The sequence below is a fragment of the Pseudonaja textilis genome, chromosome 1 (assembly GCF_049901715.1).
Source record: "Pseudonaja textilis isolate UNSWEBS1 chromosome 1, rPseTex1.2, whole genome shotgun sequence".
In the NCBI taxonomy this organism is placed as follows: domain Eukaryota; kingdom Metazoa; phylum Chordata; class Lepidosauria; order Squamata; family Elapidae; genus Pseudonaja; species Pseudonaja textilis.
The window spans coordinates 314,970,543-314,993,428 of NC_141990.1; the positions used below are offsets into that span (position 1 = coordinate 314,970,543).

A 22,886-nucleotide genomic window follows, 5' to 3' on the forward strand; every position below is an offset into this window, starting at 1 on the left:
TTCATGAGCAATGCTCATTCCAACACTGAGAGGGATTTTTGTAACTCCTGAATACATGAAGAGTGTTGAGCTTTTATTTGAATTTTCTACCACAAATTACTGTTTTGATTAATATTATAATTTGAGTTCCTCACTAGGCCAGCACAGCTTCCCTCTTCATTTTTGTTGTTAATCATCTTCCTGATGAAGAGATTGAGAATTCCAACCTATTTTAAGATCTTGCTAATTTATTGAGAAAAGCACAAAATGTGCACTACACCAGGACAGTGCAAATATTAGAAGAATATCTGGAAAAAGTCACCTAATTTAAAGCAAAACTGTGAAACTTACCTATTATCTAAAACAAGCTTCACTGTATTAAAGTCAAAGACAGGAGACCTTAGAATGATTCCCAAGGGCAAAATCCCACCAATAATGAGATAACCAGGCCTGGACTAGAGGAAAAATGACAGCTGTCTTCCAATATTTGAGGGGCTATCACAGAGAAATGGGGGTCAAGCTCTTCTCCAAAGCACCTAATGGCAGACCAAGAAGTTATGGATGGATGCTTATCAAGAAGTGATCCAACTAGAACTAAGGAGAAATTTCCTGACAGGAGAATTAATCAGTTTAAGGGCTTGCCTCCAGAAGTTCTAGGTGCTCCAACACTGGAGGCTTTTAAGAAGGAACTGGGCAGCATGGTATGGGGTCTCCTGCTTCAGCAAGGGAAGATCTCCAAGGTCCATTCCAACTCTGTTATTTTGTTATAACACAAAGAACAAGAATTGCAAGATTGATGTGAATAATTGTTCCTCCCAGAAGTGGAACTTTTCATCTTTGATTCTGCATGACAATTCGCTGTCCCTCTTAGGACTCCTTTGCAATCTAGGGGTTTTGTGGATTGTTAGTTTCTACTCAAGTAGCAATATGGTGGCCATCTCAAGAAAAGACTTTCTAAATGTTGTGTCAGGTGTAAAATATTCAGACCACATGTAAATTTGCAATTGGACTGATTTGTTACTATTCATGTCTATCCATAGGTAGCTAATAAATGAATGGTTAGTACTATCTTGGAGTTAGATAAGGGTCAATGGAATTCAAGAGGGACTGGACTTAGTCCATTTGTGGCTACTTAGAGAGTTTAGTCTGATTCCTCTTTTGTCTCCATGCTCCATTTCTGTCATTCCTCCTTACAGCTTCAGTTCTTTAAACAGAATAAAATTGAGCTGTGGAGAGTCTGAATGTCCATGAGAACAACAGAGAGGACAGAGGCAAGAGTGGTGGGAAGGTGGAGGCAGAAAATCTTCTGTTATTGGGAATAAACCCACAGTTGAGATGAAGCCAGCATGAATCATCCTTGAGAGGTGGGATTGTTCCCCTACCTCTGAAAGAGGACTCAGTTTGACTCCTACTCAAGGAACAGTGGCTGAACCAAATCACACTGGACTATTTTGATAGACCCTGGATGAATCTTCATTTCAGTGAGGTTCCAGGGTTGGGTGTGGGATGAAAATGGTATTGGTTGCACATTTAGATGAACTTAGGAAGGAGCAAGATGAGGGCAATGCATCCATTCCAGCTCAACGTGGCCTCTTGGTAGTCTTTAATGTCATCAACTGTCAAGTGCTGGAAATCAGGAGTCCAGGTGACCCAAATGAATTATTGTATGCTAATGATCTCCAGAAGAATGTGATGTACTAACAGTGAAAGCAAATTCGGCAGTAAATAAGAGTCAACAGAATTCAAGGAGGGCTGGACTTGGATGATCTCTTGGAGACTTGAGATGAATGGAGCATTTGACCCCTCCATCAGGCTCAGTCTTGTCATCTCCTACCTCAACCCTGGTTTCCACCTGCATTGGCTCTCTTATAGCCTTGACAGTCCTTAAAGAAGATGATCAAGACTGAAGATAAACATTGATATTGAACGTAATCTTTAAAATGCTACATTAAAAATAAACTAAATAAAATAAGTAACAAAATAAGAAAATATCCGAATTGAAATAATAAACACATCTTTTTTCCCAGTTTAACATTTTTTATTAGGTCATAAGATGAAATACAAAATACAAAAGTAAATAGGAAGACACAGTAGAAGGGGGGAGAGGGAGAGAAAAGTGAGGAGAAATTGGGGGAAAGAAAAGAAATAACATTGATTTCTGACTCCCTCTGTTGCTGTGAAATAAAACATTAACATTAAAACAACTTTTTGTTTTTCCATAATAATGTAAACTAGCCATTTCTAGAAAAAACATATCAATCTAATTCCTAAAACCCAAAATCAACGTTTCGTTTTTTTCCACTTAAGGTTCAAAAGTGGCCTCCATGTGGAAACAAAAGTACTTCTATTCTTTCCTTCAACCAAAATGGTCAATTTTGCCATTTCTGCCAACTTCATCAGCTTCTGTAGCAATTCATCCATAGTGGGTATCCAAATGTTCTTCCATTTTTCTGTTTCAACATATGTAAGATAAAAGTTCCATTTTTTTCTCCAAGTCTTTTTCCATTAAACCCAAGAGAAAAGTTTCTGGTTTCATTTTTATTTTCATTTTAAGAATATTCTGTATTATAATATGAATCTAACTCTAACATTTCTTTGCTTTATCACATGTCCACCATAGATGGTAAAAAGTTTCTTCTTTCTTTGACACTTCCAACATTCATTTGAAATACCCTTATACATTCAGAATAATTTATCCGGTGTTAAATGCAAATAATACATCATCTTATAAAGTTTTTCTTTTAAATTATAGTTTAGTGTAAATTTTAAACCTTTCATCCACATATTTTCCAATTGTTCAAGCATCACATTATATCCAAAATTCTTTGCTCACTGAATCATACAATGTTTTACATCTTCACTTTCCAAATTCAATTTCAACAACATTTTATAAATCTTAGGAATAAAATACTCATCAGTACCACGCAGCAATATTTCCAATTCATTTTTATCAAAATCAAACCCGCAACTCTTTTTATCTGATTTAAATCATTTTTTCAGTTTTTGATATGTAAAAAGTGGCAAACCTAACCTTCTAATTCAAATTCTTCCCTCAATGTTAATGTAGGTGCACCAGAGTTTGACGATAATGTAAGGAACCAAACGTCCATCAGTCTGTCTTCGCTACCATTTCTTTTCTTTAGAAAAAGCTTCTTGGGTGGGTGGGGACATCAAAAGAGGCAACTTCATATAGAACCTTGTTTTATACTTATTCCAAACTCTTAGCATGACAAGGCTAGCAAAGTGATTATTAAGATCAACATTAACTTTATCATAACATAAATAACTGTGCTATCCAAACCTTAGGTCATGGACCTCTAATTCAAGTAACCTCTTTGTCAGGTTTCCAAGTCAGTTTTGGGTTTGACACTCTTATTCTGGAAATTCACCAACTCTTTGAACCAGGCCAGACAACATGGCCAATAATATAATTTCAGGTCTGGTAAACCCAACCCCCTCTTTCCTTAGTATCTTGCAGCATTTTTTAAATCTAATTCTTGGTTTTTTTTCCTTTGCCATATAAACTTAGAAATATCTGAAATAACAAACACATCTTCAATAAGCAGTTTTCCTTCAATACAGGGCATTGGAACTCACTAATGACACTTTGAAAACATGAAAAACAAAAGACTGACCACAGGAATGTGGTAAGCATTTGCAGAACTTGTTAAAGAATTCTTTTATGAACAAATTCCTCCTTCACATCATCATTGATTAGAAATCTTATAATATTCTAAACATGCCATAAAGATAAATATGAAAGAGGCAACTCCTTGCATTAATTAGAAATTCTTATTTCTTACTATATTTTCTCTACAATTCAGATCAGGCCTCAGCAGAATAATGTAGCATTTGGGGAAAAAAATACAAGCCAAAAGAGCAGCTCCAGAGGCCAAAATGGAGAAGATCTCCACGGCCACCATGGACTTCCCTTTGGTACTCAGGTATGTGGGCAGGAAGGAGATCCAAACACTGCAAAAGACCAGCATGCTAAAAGTAATGAACTTGGCTTCATTAAAACTATCGGGCAATCTCCTAGCTAGAAATGCCACTGTGAAACTGACAAGGGCCAAAATTCCTAGGTAAGAGAGGACAGCATAAAACATTACAGCTGAGCCTTGCTTACATTCCAAGATGGCCTCTCCAAACAAGGAGTGGAAGTCCAAATTAAGAAACGGGGGAGAGGTTCCCAGCCAAGTGGCACAAAGGACTGCTTGGATCAGGGGACAGGCTATGACAATGGAGTTGGTCAGTGGTTTTCCTAAGAGTTTCCTTGTCTTGTTCCCTGGCTTGGTGGCCATGAAGGCCAGAACCACCATGACAGTCTTTGCCAACACAGAGGAAACTGCAAGGGAAAAGAGAATGGCAAAGGCAGATTGTTGAAAGAGACAGGTGATCTTCCCTGGTTGACCAATGAAGAGGAAGGAGCAGAGGAAGCAGAGCAGGAGTGAGACCAGGAGGATGTAGGTGAGATCTCGGTTGTTGGCCTTGACAATTGGTGTGTCATGATGTTTATAGAAAATCACGAGAACTGCAGAGGTGATCACAGAGAAGAAAAGAGCAAGAAAAACTAAAATGTATCCCAGGGTGTCTTGATAGGCAAGGAAGTGAATCTTCTTGGCAATGCATTGGACCTTGTCCTTGTTGGGAAATTGGTCTTCTGGGCAGGGATCACAGTGAGTTGCATCTGAAATCAAAAGTCTTTGTCTAAGGATTTATTGAGCAACCACCATGCACATTATCCTTCCAACAAAGGTGGTAGGTGTTTTTCCTTTCTGCTGATGACCAACTCATAAAGAGAGTGATGAAAGAATCCCCCGTGCTATTTATGGGGCATCCGAAAGAGCAAATAATCCTTCATTTATGATGATCCTGATTAGTCAGTGATGAGGATATGTTCAGTTCTAGCTATCCATTCAGTGGGGCAATTCCATGGGTAATATGGCTTTCAGATTAAGTTTACTGCCTGTTTCTCCCTCACTTTATAATGGATCAAATAATGGGCAAAGCAATAGACGCAATCTACATAGACTTCTGTAAAGCCTTTGATTCAGTGCTACATGTTGAGGTGTTCCCCATTAGGAGAATGAGTGCACTCAGGGAAACGTAGTGAGAGGGGTGAGGAATAACACACAAGCAGCATACAGATACACTGAGTAGTAAGATGTAGGTTTTACTTGCTGTAAACAGGTAAACAAAGTTCAACAAACAGTCCAAATCATACACAGTTAAAGCAGGTAGTACTCAATACAATCAGTCCAGAGATAATCCAAAAATGAAGTCCAGTATCATAAACAAAGTTCAGTAAATGGAGTTTGCTAACAGTTTACAAGACTCACAGCAATCCAAGCAGAACGACGATCAGGCAAAAGGCAATAGGGAAATGCAAGAAGAACAAACCAGGTTTCTGGCTCCATCTTATGGCCGTTGGAGGATCCTCAGCCAATCACAATTACAGCACTCTCTTAAAGGTACAACGGTATTAAATAACTATCCTGGTTTATATATTGCCAACCCCAAAAACTTTAATCTTAGACTGTCTACTATTGACCTCACCCCTTTCCTAAGAGGTCTGTAGGGGGCGTGCATAAGTGCACCAACGTACCTACCATCCCTGTCCTATTGTTTCTTCTTTGTTTTTCTTATATGTATCCAGTTCATGCATCCATAACTATTTTTATACTTATACCTCTTACCTTATAATTGTTCGACAAAATACCCCCCCCCCCCAAAGGTAAATCCCATACAAGAACAACAGATCTTTTATCCAGGAATGTTGGTGTTTTGTTTGTGTGTATATTATCCCTGCCTAAACCTCTCTGCTTTGTACTTCAGATCTGTTCATTCAGACTTTTTTGATCCCTCCTCCTCTTTCAAGGAAATATAGATAGATGGATCTCCTTTTTCTCTGGCAGGTCTATTTCCTCAGAGGTTGATAGAACTGATGGAAGAAGCATGCACTAAATGATAAAAATTAAACCTTTGGACCGCACACCCCACTTCTTAGTAAAAGATTGAAAGTTAGTTTTCCCAATTGGATGTTAGAGTAGGAGTGGAAATGCATATTGGGGGTTCACAAATTCTTCCCTAAATCTATCCTGCAAGCAATTGCTGAGGATTAGGAAAGTTGTCCTCTGTGGTAGGGCAGTATGAGTGGATGTCAATCTCATCAGAAATGACAACAATAACAAAAATATTGATTTAATGAATGTCTTCCCTTGATTTTGGAGGATTAAGAGTTAAAGTCTGGTCTACCTGTCTGATTAGAAATGGTCCCTTCTGGACATGCATCACACTGGTAGCAGCAAACTTCCTTGCCCTCTGGAACTCTTCTCCTCTCTCCTGCATGGCACCTCTTCATGCCACACCTGGCAAAGGGGATAGTCTGAAAGAGAAATACCAATGAATTGTTTAATTGGTTCCTACATTTCTATTTCTATTCCACCTCCCCATTTCTATACGTAGAATCTCTTCTAACCAAATTGTTCATCATTGTCTATCAAAAGCCAGGAACAGCTGCTGGGGATTCAGGTGAGTGGCATTCCCAACCTCCCAATAGATGCTGGAGATTGGAACTGGGGTTTCATCCTGCAAAGGAAGGTTTGTGACTGACCATGAGGATGCAACTAAGCAGAAATGTTCCCTGGAAATCAGTGTTTCTTGTTGTAATTGCATCCTGTGTCTCAAGCAGACGTTGTTCCCTTTGTGGACTGACACAAATCAGACCTCAAATGTGTTACACGATAAGCAGATTTTTCACCAAATGACTGCCATGATTTCGGACTCAAATGATTATTTTTCAAGTTAGAAAGATGTTCTGCATTGCAGGAGAGAATTAATATTTCCCTGAATGTACAGCATTTCCATTCAGTTCTTTTTCCATTCATTCCCTTGCACTTATAACATTTCCTCGCAGCTCACATTTGTGGCCCATATAATTCCATCAGAGTTAATGGTGAAATCCTGGCCTGGGGGAGTCTCAGGATTTACTTGCCCAACCTTTATGGGGGCAAAAGATCGATTGGGGAGGAGAACCCAGTTGAGAAGATCGTAACGAGCAGATCCCAGTCCATCTTGTGAGAAGGAGACTTCATCTCCAGCACTGTTGTTGAACTGCACATTCCTCAAATAGGGAAGAATCTGAAATAAAAGAGACCTTTAGAAATGAGAGTATTTGGGGCCTAGAGCTACAATGAAACATTGTGGCTTCTCTCATCACCTAATAGCCATCTTGAGAAGCTCCATCTCTTGGTGGTGATCTGAGGAATCAAGTGTATTTAACTCTGAAACTAAAAGTTTCCCCTTTATCCCTGGGCATGGTTTCCAACTCAAATTTCACCAAAACAGAAGAATTTTCTTTCCACATTCTAAATTTAAGTTTAGGATTTTCCTTTTGGGATACTTGGCTACATGCATTTTCCAATAGTTCCTTTGTCCAAGGTCTGGTTAACTGATAAATGAATCTTTGAAATGAATAAATCATTTCTATCGGAACCCTGGAAAATTCCACTGACTTTCTCTAGCTCATTGTCAAAGGCTGCAGAATGGAGAAACCAGGTTTGGTCAACTGGACCATGTGCAAGGAAGCATCTGACCAGGTTGGTCACTTTACTATTCAAAGAGGTCCAATATTTTAGCCTTTGATGCAGGAAATTCTGATGAATTTCAGATCAGGAACCTGTTAGGACCATTTTGAATCTTGCTCTGGGCTGTGGTTGTCAAAGAAAAAGAATCACTGTATTGGAAGGGACATTGGAGGTCTTCTAGTCCAACCCCTTGCTCAAGAAACAGACCTTCTACAGTTTTAGATAACTGGCTATCCTTTCTCTTTTTAAATGACTCCAGCAATGAGGCAGCCACAACCTCTATAGGTAAACAGTTCCTTAAGAAATTTCCCCCAAGTTCTAGGTTGCTTCTCTCCTTGGTTAGTTTCCATCCATTGTTAATGAGAAGCTCTTTTCACATAGCGAGCTGAGTATCACAAGTGAAAAGATGACCCGGTCTCTGATGAATCAGAATGGGAGGACGCAGACATTTAATCAGGAACTGAAGAAATTCATATGGGGAGCTTCCAATCTAAGTGTCTATGGACTGATTCAAAGCCACAGAACTTACTTGCCATGACTGGACATCTGTGATCCTCTTTCCAAGCCTCATCATAGCTGGCTGGGCTCCGAATCCATACATTGCATGTAAAGCATGTGCCAGAGCATAAACAGCATTGTAGATATTGTAACTTTCTTCTGTCATTCTTGTTTCAAAAATGTAATTGGGCATATTCTGCAGATTCTCCTTTCCTGTACATTGTTTTACCCGCTTTGGAGGGATCTGTCCTGATTTATGGATCTTGCACTCAAAGACAATTTCCCACCATCGAGGGAGAAAGACATCTCCTTGGGGGTTCAAGGGGTCTAAAGATAGGAGGAAGCGGTTGAATTCTGAGACATCCCCAGTGTGGTCCCTGAAATGCAAGACTCCATGGAAAGCCTTTAGAAATAGCAATATGTCCTCAGATTCCACCACACTAAGTTTCCAATGGGAGGTTAAGATCCAAACATTGCTAAATGATGTGTTGCTCGATTTTTCATAGAGAAACAAAAATGTCTGTACAGTTGAACTACAATCAAAGTCTCCAAAAAGAAGAATCACTTCCATTTTTGACCAAATCTCCAAACTGAGAACTAACTGTTTCCCTATAATCGGAAAATCATGTGATTTGAACCTTTCAGAGAAGGCCAGGCAGATCTCATTCTCCTGAAGCATTGGTGTCAGAGTTGAGATGAAATGTTCTCCCCTGTCATCTTCAGGGGCCATAAGCCCAACCCAATTCCATTGGAAATACAGGAGCAGCTGGACTAAACCCACATACTGAGGAAATTCCTTGGGATTAATCCGAAAGAAGGAAGGATAAACTCTTCTCTCTCTCTGAGAGAACTCAAAGCCAACACCGAGCTGGAGAAAAAAAAGATTCTTTTTTCGAATACAAAGTAAAAGTCTTATGTTGACTTTAGGGGTCAACATTGTGAGGTTGATGGCCCCAGAAGTCAGGTTGACTCATGTTGAATAGCTAGCTTAAGCTCTCTCCCATTTTAGGAAGAGCCACCCGTTACACCAGTTACACCAGTTAAACATTTTTATTGATTGAGGTTCATCAGAATACAAGAGAAAAACTAACAACCTGATGCAGATAATGAATGGCAATAAAACGATGGCCACCCTTTCATAAAGAATTAAGTAAGAGTCACATGCTCATGATGTGCCCCCCCCAAACCTCTACCTCTTGGCTTTTGAGTAACCTTCTGATCTCTGTCTAGTCCATATTGTATCCAAGAGAGCTCCCTTACCTGTGGGACCTTAAAGATGCTGAAGATGGAGTCCATCTGCCTGGAGGATTTGGGATTGAGGCCACCAATGATGGAGAACAGAGTGCCCTTCCAGCCACATTTGTAACCTGGAACCACTTGGCCTTGTGAGGAGAGCATGGAGAGGCTGTTTAAGGCAATAAATATCTCAGTCTGGAAATGGCCATAGATGTGGAAGCCAAGGGTGATGTTGGGGAGCAGAAAAAAATCCTTATTGACCTGGGAGACAGCAAACATCAATGCAAGGATCTGCTGGTAGTTACCGGGGATGAGTCTATAGTGAGAAAAACACGGGGAATATTACAGTTAAGGTTGTTTGCTTGTAGGTATGCTTCAGTGTTTGGGTTGGTGCAGCAACAACCACATTTTATTGGGTTTAGGGTTTTTTTTAAGGATCTTTCTCAGCTAAACCTGAATGGCTTTGTGAGAAAACAGACAAGACTTTCCATCCATATAATGGGCTCTTTTATACCCCTCTATTATTCCTCCCACCTTCATTTTTCTCCAATGGTTGTAATACTTCCCAACTACTCCTCTTTCACACTAATAATTTAGAATCTCTCTTAGAGCAACTTCTTCGGGGGTGGTAAACATTGCTGCGCACAGGTCTACAGTGGGAGTCACCTCATAGATGTACTGAAGGCCATAATTCATGAGCAATGCTGATTCCAAAGCTGAGAGGGATTTTTGTAATTCCTGAACACTGGAGTTACTGTCCAGATTAATACTGAAATTCAAATTCTTCACTATGCCAGCACAGCTTCTAATGTCCTAACCTACTTCTTAGGAAGCTAGAAAAAAGTGGAATAGATAGCAGCAGCAGAAGTAGATGGACTCGCAACTGGCTGGCAAACCGTACTCAACCAGTAGTCCTTAATGGGTCTAAGTCTACATGGAGGCAAGTAAGCAGTGGGGTGCCACAAGGTTCCATCTTAGGCCCAGTACTCTTCAATATCTTCATTAATGACTTAGATGAGGGAATAGAAGGGAAACTTACCAAATTTGCAGATGATACTAAGCTGGCAGGAATAGCTAACAGATGGATCTTGACAGACTAGAACACTGGGCTGTATCTAACAAAATGAAATTCAATGTAGAGAAAAGTGAAGTCCTACACTTAGGCAAGAAAAACCCAAACGACACATATAGACTGGTTGAAACCAGGCTCAATAGCAGGAACTGTGAGAGAGATCTTGGAGTCTTAGTGGACAACCAGTTAAATATGAGCCAGCAGTGTGCAGCAGCAGCCAAAAAAAGCTAATGCAATCCTAAATTGTATTAAAAGAGGGATACAATCAAGATCAAGGGAAGTACTAATACCACTCTATAAAGCCTTAGTAAGACCACACCTAGAGTACTGCATCCAGTTTCGTTCACCACATTATAAAAAAGACGTTGAGACTCTAGAAATATTACAGAGAAGAGCTACCAGGAAGATTAGGGGATTGGAGACAAAAGCTATGAAGAATGGTTACAGGAACTGGGCTTGGCTAGTCTAGTGAAAAGAAGGACCAGGGGAGACATGACAGCAGTGTTCTAGTATTTGTGGGGCTGCCACAGGGAGGAAGGGGTCAAGCTATTTTCTAAAGCACCTGTAGGCCAGACAAGGAATAATGGATGGAAACTGAACAAGGAGAGATTTAACCTGGAAATAAGGAGAAACTTTTTGACAGTGAGAACAATCAATCAATGGAACAGAAGTTGCCCTCGGAAGTTGTGGGAGCACCATCTGTTGAGACTTTCAAGAAGAGATTGGACTGCCATTTGTCAGAAATGGTGTAGGGTCTCCTGCTTGGGTGCAGGGTAGGACTAGATGAACTACAAGGTCCCTTCCAACTCTGATTATCTGTTATCTGTTACTCTTCATGTTTGTTGTTTATCATCTCCATGAGGAAGAGATTGAGAATTCCAGCCTATTTTAGGAGCTTGCTACTTTATTGAGAGAAGCAGAAGTTGTCTACTACACTAGGACAGTGCAGAATACTAGAAGGAGTATTTCTGAAAGAAATCCTAGAATTTAAAGCAAATAGACCATTTATCTGTATGTTTGTCCTCCAGCTGAAACTTACCCATTATCTAAAAGAAGGTTTGATGTATTAAAGTGAGGGGCAGCAGAATCAATATTGGCTCCTACGGGCAAATTCCCACCAATAATGAGATCACCAGACCTATAGTAGTTTTTATCTATTGGGATATAATCCCTGAACACACACATGGTTTGCAGCCTCTTTGCTGTAGTTGGAGCCAGGAGCCAGAAGTGCAGCAACATCAACCATAGCATGACTCCTGCCTGGTCATTCTTATCACCTTCCCTCCTAGGACAGAAATAAAAGTTTATGTAGAAACTGATCTGAAGGTTTAAATTGAAATTTCACTGGACCTTTAGCAGATCAGACACCACCTGTGCCACCTGGATGGCCACAGAACAAATTTATAGCAAAGATGCTTTTTCTTACCTGTGTTTGGGCTGTGATTACAAAGGAAACAAGGACAAGTGAATCTCTTCAAACCAAGGAGTGAGCTCTGTGCAAGACAGGCTAAGGCCTCCATCTGGAGAACTCAAACATGTTTTTATAGCTTGGAAGTTTTTGTATCTAGAAATCTACAGGGGATATACTAAGAATTACTGTACTTCTGATGATTGCAAGGTAAAACAATTTTCTATCCCTGTAGCAATAGCTTCTCATACACCCAAATGGAAAAAAAAAACATGTTTGTGTTTCTTGTAATGCCCAGAGCAGATGGAGTCATGCTGAATTTGTGAATTTGACTTCTGTGAAAGAGACCCCCTTCAAACAAGATGGAGTTTGACCAGGGCCATAGTTGGTCAGCTACTCAGAGTGCTAATGGGGTTTTGTGGCACATGAGAATCAGTTGTACCTTTCTAACTGTGAGTGCTCATGCCAATGCTTGGATGGAAGTTTTCTTTTTATAACCACATGGTAGTGGATGAAATTAGAACCTGAAGTAACAGTTTCTAATCTTGTGATTTCTCCTTCATCTGATGGTTCCATTCAATGTTGGTTGTTGGGAAGATATTGGGCTCAATCCAATGTCTTTCAGGGTGCATCAATAAGGCCTTCTCAGTCAAGGTCGACTAACATTTGTATGCTGATGATATTCAGTTGTTTAATCACCGACTGACCAAGCAATACCACCAAGGTTTTTCCTTAGTGCATGAAGGATGTTCGATGGGGAGGGACAGTCATGGTTTAAATCCTAGGCTGCATCAACAGAGGGATAAAATCAAGATCACATGAAATGTTAATACCGCTTTATAGTACATTGGGAAGATCACACTTGGAATACCGCATCGAGATTTGGTCACTATGACATAAAAAAAGATGTTGAGACTCTAGAAAGGGTGAAGAGAAGAGCAGCAAAGATGATGAGGGGACTGGATGCTAAAACATAAGAAGAATAGTGCCAGGAACTGGGTATGTCTAGTCTAAGTGTGAAGGACTAGAGGTGGCATGATAGCAGCCTTCCAATATTTGAGGGGCTGTCACAGAGAAAAGTCTGTTAACTGCTTCTCCAAAGCACCTGAAGGCAGGAGAAAAGATAATGGATGGAACCTTATCAAGGATTGATCCAACTAAAACTAAGGAGAAATTTCCTAACAGGACAATTAATGGAAGAGAAGAGAAGAGAAGAGAAGAGAAGAGAAGAGAATCTTTATTGGTCAAGTGTAATTGGATACACAAGGAATTTGTCTTGGTGCATATGCTCTCAGTGTACATAAAAGAAAAGATACATTCATCAAGAATCATAGCTACAACACTTAAAAATAGTCATTGGGTACAATAAGCAATCAAATCATACTAGGAAACAGTCAATAAAAATCATAAGGATACAGGCAGCAAGGTTACAGTCACCGAGTCATAAGTGGGAGGAGATGGTTGAATGGAAGAATGGGAAGATTAACCGTAATGGTAATAATAGTGCATACTTAGTAAGTAGTTGGACAGTGTTGAGGGAATTATTTATTTAGCAGAGTGATGGCGTTCAGGAAAAAAAATGTCCTTGTGTGTAGTTGTTCAGGTGCGTAGTTCTCTATTGCGTTGTTTTGAGGGTAGAAGTTGAAACAGTTTATGTCCAGGATGTGAGGGGTCTGTTAATGTTTCAACAGCCCTCTTTTTGACAGTATAAAGGTCCTCAATTAAGGCAGGTTGGTAGTAATTGTTGTATCTTAGTAGAAGGGCTTGTCTTCAGAAGTGTAAATCCTAGGCTGTATTAACAGATGAACAGAATAAAGATCACGTGAAGTGTTAGTACCACTTTATAGTACCTTGGAATACCAAATACTAAATCCAGCTTGGTTGCTATGATATAAAAATGGATGTTGAGACTATAGAAAGATTGCCGAGAAGAGCAAGAAAGATGATTAGGTGGATGGCGCTGAACCTACAATGAACAATTGCAGGAACTGGGTATGTTTTCCAGTCTAGAAGGACTAGGGGTGACATGATAGCAGTCTTCCAATATTGGAGGGGCTGTCATAGAGAAAAGTCTGTCAACCTCTTCTCCAAAAGACCTAAAGGCAGGACAAGAAGTAATGGATGGAACCTCTTCAAGGAGTGATCCAACTAGAACTAAGGAGAAATTTCCTGACAGGAGAATTAATCAGTTTAAGGGCTTGTCTCCAGAAGTTCTAGGTGCTCCAACACTGGAGCCTTCTAAGAAGGAACTGGGCAACATGGTATGGGGTCTCCAACTTCAGCAAGGGCTTGGACTCGAAGATCTCCAAGGCCCCTTCCAACTCTGTTATTCTGTTATAACATGAAGAACAAGAAAGCATTTTCAGAATTTCAAGATTTTGTTAAAACCAAGCCGTTGTGAATAATTGTTCCTCCCAGAAGTGGAACTTTTCATCTTTGATTCTGCAGGATATTTTGCTGTCCCTCTTAGGACTCCTTTGCAACCTACCAGTTTTGTGGATTATTAGTTTCTGCTCAAGGAGCAACATGGTGGCTACCTCCAAAAAAGACTTTTTAAATGTTGTGTCAGATGCAAAACATTGAGACCACATGTGAAGTTCCAGTGAGACTGATTAATCACTAGTCATGCCTATCCATAAGTAGCTAATAAATGAATGGTTTGTACTATCTTGTTGTTAGATAAGGGTCAATGGAATTCAAGAGGGACTGGACTTAGTCCATTTGTGGCTACTTAGAGAGTTTAGTCTGATTCCTCTTTTGTCTCCATGCTCCATTTCTGTCATTCCTCCTTACAGCTTCAGTTCTTTAAACAGAATAAAATTGAGCTGTGAAGAGTCTGAATGTCCATGAGAACAACAGAGAGGACAGAGGCAAGAGTGGTGGGAGGGTGGAGGCAGAAAATCTTCTGTTATTGGGAATAAACCCACAGTTGAGATGAAGCCAGCATGAATCATCCTTGAGAGGTGGGATTGTTCCCCTACCTCTGAAAGAGGACTCAGTTTGACTCCTACTCAAGGAACAGTGGCTGAACCAAATCACACTGGACTATTTTGATGGACCCTGGATGAATCTTCATTTCAGTGAGGTTCCTGGGTTGGGTGTGGGATGAAAATGGTATTGGTTGCACGTTTAGATGAACTTAGGAAGGAGCAAGATGAGGGCAATGCATCCATTCCAGCTCAACTTGGCCATTTGGTAGTCTTTAATGTCATCAACTGTCAAGTGCTGGAAATCAGGAGTCCAGGTGACCCAAATGAATTATTGTATGCTAATGATCTCCAGAAGAAGGTGATGTACTAACAGTGAAAGCAAATTTGGCAGTAAATAAGAGTCAACAGAATTCAAGGAGGGCTGGACTTGGATGATCTCTTGGAGACTTGAGATGAATGGAGCATTTGACCTCTCCATCAGGCTCAGTCTTGTCATCTCCTACCTCAACCCTGGTTTCCACCTGCATTGGCTCTCTTATAGCCTTGACAGTCTTTAAAGAAGATGATCAAGACTGCAGATAAACATTGATATTGAACCTAATCCTTTAAAATGCTACCTTAAAAATCAACTAAATCAAAGAAGGAACAAAATAAGAAAATATCCGAATTGAAATAATAAACACATCTTTTTTCCCAGTTTAACGTTTTTTATTAGGTCATAAGATGAAATACAAAATACAAAAGTAAATAGGAAGACACAGTAAAAGAGGGGAGGGGGAGAGAAAAGTGAGGAGAAATTGGGGGAAAGAAAAGAAATAACATTGACTTCCAGCTCCCTCTGTTGCTGTGAAATAAAAAATTAACATTAAAAAAACTTTTTGTTTTTCCATAATAATGTAAACTTGCCATTTCTAGAAAAAAACATATCAATCTAATTCATAAAACCCAAAATCAACGTTTTGTTTTTTTCCACTTAAGGTTCAAAAGTGGCCTCCATTTGGAAATAAAAGTACTTCTATTCTTTCCTTCAACCAAAATGGTCAATTTAACCATTTCTGCCAACTTCATCAGCTTCTGTAGCAATTCATCTATAGTGGGTATCCAAATGTTCTTCCATTTTTGTGTTTCAACATATGTAAGATAAAAGTTCCATTTTTTTATCCAGGTATTTTTCCATTAAACCCAAGAGAAAAGTTTCTGGTTTCATTTTTATTTTCATTTTAAGAATATTCTGTATTATAATATGAATCTTACTCCCACATTTCTTTGCTTTATCAGATGTCTACCATAGATGGTAAAAGGTTTCTTCTTTCTTGACACTTCCAACATTCATTTGAAATACCCTTATACATTCAGAATAATTTATCCGGTGTTAAATGCAAATAATACATCGTCTTATAAAATTTTTCTTTTAAATTATAGTTTAGTGTAAATTTTAAACCTTTCATCCACATATTTTCCAATTGTTCAAGCATCACATTATATCCAAAATTCTTTGCTCACTGAATCATACAATGTTTTACATCTTCACTTTCCAAATTCAATTTCAACAACATTTTATAAATCTTAGGAATAAAATACTCAGCAGTATCACACAGCAATATTTCCAATTCATTTTTATCAAAATCAAACCTGCAACTCTTTTTATCTGATTTAAATCATTTTTTCAGTTGTTGATATGTAAACAGTGGCAAACCTAACCTTCTAATTCAAATTCTTCCCTCAATTTCAATGTAGGTTCACCAGAGTTCGAAGATAATATAAGTTACCAAACGTCCATCAGTCTGTCTTCGCTACCATTTCTTTTCTTTAGAAAAAGCTTCTTGGGTGGGTGGGGACATCAAAAGAGGCAACTTCATATAGAACCTTGTTTTATACTTATTGCAAACTCTTAGTATGACAAGTCTAGCAAAGTGATTATTAAAATCAACGTTAACTTTATCATAACATAAATAACTGTGCTATCCAAACCTTAAGTCATGGACCTCTAATTCAAGTAACCTCTTTGTCAGGTTTCCAAGTCATTTTAGGCTTGACACTCTTATTCTGGAAATTCACCAACTCTTTGAACCAGGCCAGAAAACATGGCCAATAATATAATTTCAGGTCTGGTAAACCCAACCTCCTCTTTCCTTAGCATCTTGTAGCATTTTTAAATCTAATTCTTGGTTTTTTTCATTTGCCATATAAACTTAGAAATATCTGAAAGAGCAAATACATCTGTAATAAGAAGTTTTCCTTCAATACAGGGCATTGGAACTTGCTAATGACACTTTGAAAACAGGAAAAACAAAAGACTGACCATGGGAATGTTGTAAGCACTTGTTAAAGAATTCTTTTATGAACAAATTCCTCCTTCACATCATCATTGATTAGAAATCTTATAATATTCTAAACATGCCATAAAGATAAATATGAATGAGACAACTCCTTGCATTAATTAGAAATTCTTATTTCTTACTATATTTTCTCTACAATTCAGAGCAGGCCTCAGCAGAATAATGTAGCATTTTGGGAAAAAAATACAAGCCAAAAGAGCAGCTCCAGAGGCCAAAATGGAGAAGATCTCCACGGCCACCATGGACTTCCCTTTGGTACTCAGGTATGTGGGGCGGAAGGAGATCCAAACACTGCAAAAGACCAGCATGCTAAAAGTAATGAACTTGGCTTCATTAAAACTATCAGGCAATCTCCTAGCTAGAAAGGCCACTGTGAAACTGACAAGGGCCAAAATTCCTAGGTAAGAGAGGACAGCATAAAACATTACAGCTGAGCCTTGCTTACATTCCAAGATGGCCTCTCCAAACAAGGAGTGGAAGTCCAAATTAAGAAATGGGGGAGAGGTTCCCAGCCAAGTGGCACAAAGGACTGCTTGGATCAGGGGACAGGCTATGACAATGGAGTTGGTCAGTGGTTTTCCTAAGAGTTTCCTTGTCTTTTTCCTTGGCTTGGTGGCCATGAAGGCCAGAACCACCATGACAGTCTTTGCCAACACAGAGGAAACTGCAAGGGAAAAGAGAATAGCAAAGGCAGATTGTTGAAAGAGACAGGTGATCTTCCCTGGTTGACCAATGAAGAGGAAGGAGCAGAGGAAGCAGAGCAGGAGGGAGACCAGGAGGATGTAGGTGAGATCTCAGTTGTTGGCCTTGACAATTGGTGTGTCATGATGTTTATAGAAAATCACGAGAACTGCAGAGGTGATCACAGAGAAGAAAAGAGCAAGAAAAACTAAAATGTATCCCAGGGTGTCTTGATAGGCAAGGAAGTGGATCTTCTTGGCAATGCATTGGACCTTGTCCTTGTTGGGAAATTGGTCTTCTGGGCAGGGATCACAGTGAGTTGCATCTGAAATCAAAAGTCTTTGTCTAAGGATTCATTGGGCAACCACCATGCACATTATCCTTTCTGCTGATGACCAACTCATAAAGAGAGTGATGAAAGAATCCTCCGTGCTATATATGGGGCATCCGAAAGAGCAAATAATCCTTCATTTATGATGATCCTGATTAGTCAGTGATGAGGATATGTTCAGTTCTAGCTATCCATTCTGTGGGCAAATTCCATGGGTAATATGGCTTTCAGATTAAGTTTACTGCCTGTTTCTCCCTCACTTTATAATGGATCAAATAACGGGCAAAGCAATAGATGCAATCTACATAGACTTCTGTAAAGCTTTAGATTCAGTGCTACATGTTGAGGTGTTCCCCATTAGGAGAATGAGTGAACTCAGAGAAATGTACTGAGAGTGGTGAGGAATAACACACAAGTAGCATAAAGATACACTGAATAGTAAAATGTAGGTTTTACTTGCTGTAAACAGGTAAACAAAGTCCAACAAACAGTCCAAATCATACACAGTTAACGCAGGTAGTACTCAATACAATCAGTCCAGGGATAATCCAAAAATGAAGTCCAGTATCATAAACAAAGTTCAGTAAATGGAGTTTGCTAACAGTTTACAAGACTCACAGCAATCCAAGCAGAACGACGATCAGGCAAAAGGCAATAGGGAAATGCAAGAAGAAGAACAAACCAGCTTTCTGGCTCAATCTTATGGCCGTCGGAGGAACCTCAGCCAATCACAATTACAGCACTCTCTTAAAGGTACAATGGTATTAAATAACTATCCTGGTTTATATATTGCCAACCCCAGAAACTTTAACCTTAGACTGTCTACTATTGACCTCACCCCTATCCTAAGAGGTCTGTAGGGGGCGTGCATAAGGGCACCAACATACCTACCGTCCCTGTCCTATTGTTTCTTCTTTGTTTTTCTTATATATATCCAGTTCATGCATCCATAACTATTTTTATACTTATACCTCTTACCTTATAATTGTTTGACAAAATAACCCCGCCCCCACAAAAAAGGTAAATCTCATACAAGAACAACAGATCTTTTTTCCAGGAATATTGGTGTTTTGTTTGTGTGTATATTATCCCTAATTAGCCTAAACCTCTCTGCTTTGTACTTCAGATCTGTTCATTCAGACTTTTTTGATCCCTCCTCCTCTTTCAAGGAAATATAGAGAGATGGATCATCTTTTTCTCTGGCAGGTCTATTTCCTCAGAGGTTGATAGAGCTGATGGAAGAAGCATGCACTAAATGATAAAAATTAAAGCTTTGGACCGCACACCCCACTTCTTAGTAAAAGATTGAAAGTTGGTTTTCCCAATTGGATGTTAGAGTAGGAGTGGAAATGCATATTGGGGATTCACCAATTCTTCCCTCAATCTATCCTAATAGCAATTGCTGAGGATTAGGAAGGTTGTCCTCTGTGGTAGGGCAGTATGAGTGGATGTTAATCTCATCAGAAATGACAACAATAAAAAAAATATTGATTTAATGAATGTCTTCCCTTGATTTTGGAGGATTAAGAGTTAAAGTCTGGTCTACCTGTCTGATTAGAAAAGGTCCCTTCTGGGCATGCATCACACTGGTAGCAGCAAACTTGCTTGCCCTCTGGAAATCTTCTCCTCTCTCCTGCATGGCACCTCTTCATGCCACACCTGGCAAAGGGGATAGTCTGAAAGAGAAATACCAATGAATTGTTTAATTGGTTCCTACATTTCCATTTCTATTCCACCTCCCCATTTCTATACGCAGAATCTCTTCTAACCAAATTGTTCACCATTGTCTATCAAAAGCCAGGAACAGCTGCTGGGGGATTCAGGTGAGTGGCATTCCCAACCTCCCAATAGATGCTGGAGATTGGAACTGGGGTTTCATCCTGCAAAGGAAGGTTTGTGACTGACCATGAGGATGCAACTAAGCAGAAATGATCCCTGGAAATCAGTGTTTCTTGTTGTAATTGCATCATGTGTCTCAAGCAGACGTTCCCTTTGTGGACTGACACAAATCAGACCTCAAATGTGTTACACGATAAGCAGATTTTTCACCAAATGACTGCCATGATTTCAGACTCAAATAATTATTTTTCAAGTTAGAAAGATGTTCTGCATTTCAGGAGAGAATTAATATTTCCCAGAATGTACAGCATTTCCATTCAGTTCTTTTTCCATTCATTCCCTTGCACTTATAACATTTCCTCGCAGCTCACATTCGTGGCCCATATAATTCCATCAGAGTTAATGGTGAAATCCTGGCCTGGGGGAGTCTCAAGATTTACTTGCCCAACCTTTATGGGGACAAAAGATTGATTGGGGAGGAGAACCCAGTTGAGAAGATCGTAACGAGCAAATCCCAGTCCACCTTGTGAGAAGGAGACATCATCTCCAGCACTGTTGTTGAACTGCATATTCCTCAAATAGGGAAGAATCTGAAATAAAAGAGACCTTTAGAAATGAGAGTACTTGGGGCCTAGAGCTACAACGAAACATTGTGGCTTCTCTCATCACCTAATAGCCATCTTGAGAAGCTCCATCTCTTGGTCGTGATCTGAGGAATCAAGTGTATTTAACTCTGAAACTAAAAGTTTCCCCTTTATCCCTGGGCATGGTTTCCAACTCAAATTTCACCAAAACAGAAGAATTTTCTTTCCACATTCTAAATTTAAGTTTAGGATTTTCCTTTTGGGATACTTGGCTACATGCATTTTCCAATAGTTCCTTTGTCCAAGGTCTGGTTAACTGATAAATGAATCACTGAAATGAATAAATCATTTCTATCGGAACCCTGGAAAATTCCACTGACTTTCTCTAGCTCATTGTCAAAGGCTGCAAAATGCAGGAACCAGGTTTTGTCAACTGGACCATGTGCAAGGAAGCATCTGACCAGGTTGGTCACTTTACTATTCAAAGAGGTCCAATATTTTAGCCTTTGATGCAGAAAATTCTGATGAATTTCAGATCAGGAACCTGTTAGGACCATTTTGAATCTTGCTCTGGGCTGTGGTTGTCAAAGAAAAAGAATCACTGTATTGGAAGGGACACCCATTACACCAGTTACACCAGTTAAACAGTTTTATTGATTGAGGTTCATCAGAATACAAGAGAAAAACTAACAACCTGATGCAGAGAATGAATGGCAATAAAACGATGGCCACTCTTTAATAAAGAATTAACTAAGAGTCACATGCTCATGATGTGCCCCCCCCCCCAAACCTCTACCTCTTGGCTTTTGAGTAACCTTCTGATCTCTTTCTACTCCATATTGTATCCAAGAGAGCTCCCTTACCTGTGGGACCTTAAAGATGCTGAAGATGGAGTCCATCTGCCTTGAGGATTTGGGATTGAGACCACCAATGATGGAGAACAGAGTGCCCTTCCCGCCACATTTGTAACCTGGAACCACTTGGCCTTGTGAGGAGAGCATGGAGAGGCTGTTTAAGGCAATAAATATCTCAGTCTGGAAATGGCCATAGATGTGGAAGCCAAGGGTGATGTTGGGGAGAAGAAAAAAATCCTTATTGACCTGGGAGACAGCAAACATCAATGCAAGGATCTGCTGGTAGTTACCGGGGATGAGTCTATAGTGAGAAAAACACGGGGAATATTACAGTTAAGTTTGTTTGCTTGTAGAGTTTGCTTCAGTGTTTGGGTTGGTGCAGCAACAACCACATTTTATTGGGTTTGGGGTTTTTTTAAGGATCTTTCTCAGCTAAACCTGAATGGCTTTGTGAGAAAACAGACAACACTTTCCATCCATATAATGGGCTCTTTTATACCCCTCTATTATTCCTCCCACCTTCATTTTTATCCAACGGTTGTAATACTTCCCAACTACTCCTCTTTCACACTAATAATTTAGAATCTCTCTTAGAGCAACTTCTTCAGGGGTGGTAAACATTGCTGCGCACAGGTCTAAAGTGGGAGTCACTTCATAGATGTACTGAAGGCCATAATTCATGAGCAGTGCTGATTCCAAAGCTGAGAGGGATTTTTGTAACTCCTGAACACTGGAGTTACTGTCCAGATTAATACTGAAATTCAAATTCTTCACTATGCCAGCACAGCTTCTAATGTCCTAACCTACTTCTTAGGAAGCTAGAAAAAAGTGGAATAGATAGCAGCAGCAGAAGTAGATGGACTCGCAACTGGCTGGCAAACCGTACTCAACCAGTAGTCCTTAATGGGTCTAAGTCTACATGGAGGCAAGTAAGCAGTGGGGTGCCACAAGGTTCCATCTTAGGCCCAGTACTCTTCAATATCTTCATTAATGACTTAGATGAGGGAATAGAAGGGAAACTTACCAAATTTGCAGATGATACTAAGCTGGCAGGAATAGCTAACAGATGGATCTTGACAGACTAGAACACTGGGCTGTATCTAACAAAATGAAATTCAATGTAGAGAAAAGTGAAGTCCTACACTTAGGCAAGAAAAACCCAAACGACACATATAAACTGGTTGAAACCAGGCTCAATAGCAGGAACTGTGAGAGAGATCTTGGAGTCTTAGTGGACAACCAGTTAAATATGAGACAGCAGTGTGCAGCAGCAGCCAAAAAAAGCTAATGCAATCCTAAATTGTATTAACAGAGGGATACAATCAAGATCAAGGGAAGTACTAATACCACTCTATAAAGCCTTAGTAAGACCACACCTAGAGTACTGCATCCAGTTTCATTCACCACATTATAAAAAAGATGTTGAGACTCTAGAAAAATTACAGAGAAGAGCTACCAGGAAGATTAGGGGATTGGAGACAAAAACTATGAAGAATGGTTACAGGAACTGGGCTTGGCTAGTCTAGTGAAGAGAAGGACCAGGGGAGAC

The 22,886-nt window shown here is 39.6% G+C and overlaps 1 protein-coding gene across 1 annotated transcript in view; it reads right to left on the reverse strand.

Moving 5' to 3' along the window:
- Positions 1–3,498: 3,498 nt before the first annotated feature.
- The window catches only part of LOC148128312 (vomeronasal type-2 receptor 26-like), a 47,532-nt gene continuing 28,144 nt past the window's right edge, over positions 3,499–22,886 (reverse strand). Inside the window, exons 2-4 of the mRNA XM_087923208.1 lie at positions 6,901–7,119; positions 6,235–6,364; positions 3,499–4,666 (exon numbers count right to left, since the gene is read on the reverse strand). Coding sequence (XP_087779334.1) covers positions 3,762–4,666; positions 6,235–6,364; positions 6,901–7,119 — 1,254 coding nt within the window. The 3' untranslated portion in view covers positions 3,499–3,761. The remainder of the gene's footprint in view (positions 4,667–6,234; positions 6,365–6,900; positions 7,120–22,886) is intronic.